At 35.8% G+C, this 5,000-nt stretch overlaps 1 protein-coding gene across 3 annotated transcripts in view; it reads left to right on the top strand.

Annotated features, from left to right (window-relative positions):
• LOC144956285 (G-protein coupled receptor GRL101-like) overlaps positions 1 to 5,000 on the top strand; it is a 163,294-nt gene that overhangs the window by 122,361 nt on the left and 35,933 nt on the right. For all 3 annotated transcript variants that reach the window (XM_078886762.1, XM_078886761.1, XM_078886763.1), the window contains one exon: positions 2,387 to 2,503. In XM_078886762.1, the coding sequence (XP_078742888.1) occupies positions 2,387 to 2,503 (117 nt within the window). The remainder of the gene's footprint in view (positions 1 to 2,386; positions 2,504 to 5,000) is intronic.

The following is a 5,000-nucleotide window of genomic DNA, read 5'->3' on the forward strand; positions in this document are numbered from 1 at the left end:
TTGAGTGAGTTAACTCTCCGTTTAAAATTTGAGTAATGTAAATGTTGCTGCTCGAAGCTCGAAGAAATAATAACAATGTGACATTGAATGTAAGCTTCAATTTAATATACAAAAACGGAAACGGATAAAATGGACGTTTCATGTTTATCCTTTATCAACAAAATGAATGAAACACTACAGACGAATGAGGTAATGTGGTGGTGGCGTTGATAAGATGAATGAACAACGCGACTGCCACATTATCTCATTCGTCTGTAGTGTTTCATTCATCCTGTTTTGTTGATAAAGGTGAAATCCGAAACGTCCATTCTATCTGTTTTGATATATTAAATTGAATATTACATTTATATTTTTAAACCAGTATCAACACAGATAATGTATATTTTTCACCAAAAATATTGGGGGTTTTTTGTCCTATAATTGACGATACAGAATTATTAAAACCTGCCCAATATAAGTTCTAATTAAATCTATTTTTAGAAAGATCCAAACCGCCCCCTTAAAACTAAAATGAAAAATGAAATAATAACATAACTATGACCGGTTATAAATCGTATGTCCACAGGCTTTGGATGTCTCTAATTCCTGGGGCTTGACTCTCTCCTTGCCTGCAATTTTTCAAATTTTCTACAAAGCTTCACACCCACTCAGCACAAAAATATATTTTTCTTACTATGACAGAAAAGCAAGTAGTACTTTCTATACATAAAAGTGTTCAGCAAAATGAGATCTACAAAACAGAATCAAGTTTTTATAGCTATAATAAACACATTTCCTTTAAATATTGTGATGTACAAAGGAAATCAGAAAAAGAGAAATGTTGGTTGCATCGTAACGAATGTGGCGATTTTCCTTTGGTCTGTAAGGAGAGGGGTAAAGAAACGATTCCGTCGCATACGTTCTTTGGTTATTTGTAATGAACCAATCACAAACCGGATGTGACGTGTAGAGATCAACATTCATTAAATACGCGTTTTTGATGTTTATTTCCAAAAGAACATCATAGAGTCTTCACGAGTGATGGGTAAAATCATAAATTATGGAAAATTCTTGGATTTCCTCCGAAGCCATTTTGTATATTATCATATCATATATAAACATCATGATATTGTTGAAAGGCTAAAAAGATAAAATCATTTCGTATATCATATCATAATATATACATCATGATGTTATAAAGCTTCAATTTAATATACGAAAACAGATAAAATGGACGTTTCGGGTTTCCCCTTTATAATCAAAACAGGATGAATGAAACACTACAGACGAATGAGACTTTCTCTCTCTCTCTCTCCCTCCCTCCTCTCTCTCTCTCTCTCTCTTTCTCTCTCTATTTCTCTCTCTCTCTCTCTCTCTATTTCTCTCTCTCTTTCTCTCTCTCTCTAATCTATCTCTCTCTCTCTAATCTCTCTCTCTCTAATCTCTCTCTCTCTAATCTCTCTCTCTCTAATCTCTCTCTCTCTCTCTAATCTCTCTCTCTCTCTCTCTCTATAATCTCTCTCTCTCTTTCTCTCACTTATCGGGCAGCGTGGCTAAGCGGTACGGTCTTTGCTTCGTACCCGAAAGGTGCTGAGTTCGATCCCCCGCCACTAGAGAGTACGGCAGTTAAACGATGAACTTCCTTCGATAATAACATGTAATAAGTATAAGTAATACAGTCATGAATCATATTATTTACTCTTTTCTCAGTAATGAATGCAAACAAACAAACAAAACTGTGTGGGGTTCCTGCATATCACCTTATCCTAGCGCAATTTGCGGCGCTGCACTGCGGCTGACGCCTGGGTTATTCTAGTCTTCCCCTGGAATCGACCCTAGAGACAAATTAATTTCCCCTATGGGATGAATAAAGGAATTATTTTTTTTATTAATCCTTACACAATATTAATGTCACATACGATTTACGTTGTTATTTCATCATCATCATCATTGCCTTTTTCACCCTGGGTCAGGGATAGGCCACAGACAAACAGTTTCCATCCTTCTCTATCCTGAGCCAACTTTTTTATCTCATTCCAGGTCTTACCACTTCTTTGTATATCAGCTTCTTTAATTAAATTCTGTAATTCCAGAAACTCTTCGGTCGCCCAAGCTAAAAAAAGGATTTGGTTTGTCTGTCTGCGTTTCTGTAACGATTTGAGTTTAACGGAAAGGGGTGTTAACCCTTTGCCAACCCCCAACCTGGAGGACCAGGTGACTCGAAGATGGGAGAATCACACACCATTAGTTGTTATTTCAGGACAGTGTAGATGTTGCTGCTCGAATAAAGGGGAAACCCCCATCCTGTTTCTTGATAAAGGGGAAGCCCGAAACGTCCATTATATCTGTTTTCGTAATTAAATTGAAGCTTGCATTCAATTTCACATTGTTATTTATTTCATCACAGGAACATCCCTATGTGACCAGTCAGAGTTCAGGTGTAGCAGTGGTCAATGCATTGACCTGGTCAAGAGATGTGATTCGACATTTGACTGCAATGACCGCTCAGACGAGGCCAACTGTGGTAAGTCTCATAGTTGTCACCTTACTTACTTAATCCTCTTCAGGCCTTGAGGCACATAGGGCATCCACCAGACATCTCCATTTTTTGCGATCGGCTGCTTTTGCGGTGGCTGTATTCCAGGACAGGCCTGCTTCCTTTAATTCTTTCTCCATGTTCCTTCGCCAGGTTTCTTTGGGTCTTCCCCGCTTTCTCTTCCCATCTGCTGTCCAGTACAAGGCTGTCTTGGGAAGTGACCCTTTTCCCATTCTGGTCACATGACCTAGCCAACGCCATCTTCTTCTTTTTATTTGGCTTTCAATGCTAGATCAGTTGTCACCAGCAAATTTAAAATGAACGATGTCGACAATTTATGCTATGCGTTTAGGTAAAATACTCACAACAGCCACCAAACTGGATATAGATAGTATGCGCTTGGCTAAGAAACTCAAAACATTGCCACCCGGAAGTATAACGGACCAACACACAAAACTATATGTAACCTTAAATGTTTATAGTCATGTTAATACAGTTCAGAGATAATTACTCATAAACGCGGATGGCAGAAAACAATAACAAAGGCCTTAGTATCGTCATTTCCGTTCTATATATGGCGTAACACCATACGAAACTGTGTGTAAACCTTGAACGTTTATAGTCTGTGCTTGATAAAATGTAATGAGAAATTGTAATCACCAAAATGGCTGTGTCTATAAACTATAATAACAAAGAGCTGGGCTGGGTGACGTCAGTTTCGTTCCTTCTATACTCGCCTCTCTGTTATTGCGTGTCTCTATTATTCAAGCGCTTTGAGGCTTCGGTATTTAGCGCTGTAGAAGAACACATTATTATTATTATTATTAATTATTATTATTATTATTATTATTATTATTATTATTATTATTATTATTATTATTATATATTATTATTATTATTATTTATTATTATTATTATTATTATTATTATTATATTATATTATTATTTTTATTATACATCATCATCATCATCATCATCATCATCATCATCATCATCATCATTATCATTATTATTATTATTATTATTATTATTATTATTACATCATCATCACCATCATCATCATCATTATCATCACCATCATCATCATCATCATCATCATCATCATCATCATCATCATCATCATCATCATCATCATCATCATCATCATTATTATTATTATTATTATTACTATTATTAGTATTATCATTATCATCATCATCATCATCATTATTTTTTTTTTTAAACTGACTGCCAGTTTAGAGATTAGCTCTCACTCACTTACGTCCCCCTTACAGACTATAATAAAAGTTAACGGTTACATACAGACCGTTTTGGGTGTTATGAACGACTGATGTGACAGGCGGATGGTGTATTTACCTAAACGCATAGTATCAGTTGACTTCATGCTAGCAACGTATGCCTGTCAGATAAAAGGTACCAAAACATATTGAGTAACCTTTAACCTTTAGGTCTGATAGAGTATTCTGTCATGTTTCTTACTTACTGCTATGTAGTCTAGTGGTATGACACTCGCTTTCGGATCGGAAGGTCCTGGGTTCGAGCCTCACTCGGTGCATAGTTGAGTTCTTGGAAAAGAGCTCTTTACTCACATTCTCTTACCGTAGTCAGGTGTAAAATGAGTACCTGGTCGTTAATAGCGTTTCTGTGTCCGAAAAATTGTAATATCGCCTAACAGGCGTCTTCATGTCTCGTTCTACATGTTACCTGTTGTTGTTGGTCAGTGACCACTTGTAAAGCGCTTTGAGCACATTTAGTGGATATTGCGCTATAGATAGTATGCAGATGACGTCACTCAGGCCTTTGTTATTGTTTTAGCCATCCGCGTTTGTGAGTTGTTCTCACTAAACTGTATTAACCAGACTATAAAAGCTCATGGTTACACAGAGTTTGTGTGTTGGTCCGTTATACTTCCGGATGGCAATGTTGTGAACTCCTTGGCCAAGCGCATTCTATCTATATAATGCTCTAGTTTTTGGGGGGTTTTTTTAACTTGTCAATCCTTCCATCCCAGATTTACTTAATCCTCTTCGCTCCTTGTGGAACACAAGGCCTCTACGAGCGTCTGCCATCTGCTTCTTCCTTGGCTTTCTTCTTGGTAGTCTCCCAGGTGAGGGGCCTGTCGTCTCCATTTGGTCAGATAGTGAGTGCCCTCGTGTCTGTTTCGGACGCCCAACCTGTAGTGTCCCTTCTGGGTTCCACTGTTGTAAAACTATTCATTGTCGTCGTCTTCTGCAGCAATCTTTGTTGGTGCGTAAGCACATGACTAATAATAATACTAATAATAATAATAATAATAATAATAATAATAATAATAATAATAATAATAATAATAATAATAATATAATAATAACAATAACAATAATAATAACAATAATAATAATAATAATAATAATAATAATAATAATAATAATAATATAATAATAATAATAATAATAATAATAATAATAATAATAATAATAATAATAATAATAATAATAATAAATAA

The sequence above is a fragment of the Berghia stephanieae genome, chromosome 11 (genome assembly GCF_034508935.2).
Source record: "Berghia stephanieae isolate SIO BIC M18660-M18661 chromosome 11, UCSD_Bste_1.3, whole genome shotgun sequence".
NCBI classification, from domain to species: Eukaryota; Metazoa; Mollusca; class Gastropoda; order Nudibranchia; family Aeolidiidae; genus Berghia; species Berghia stephanieae.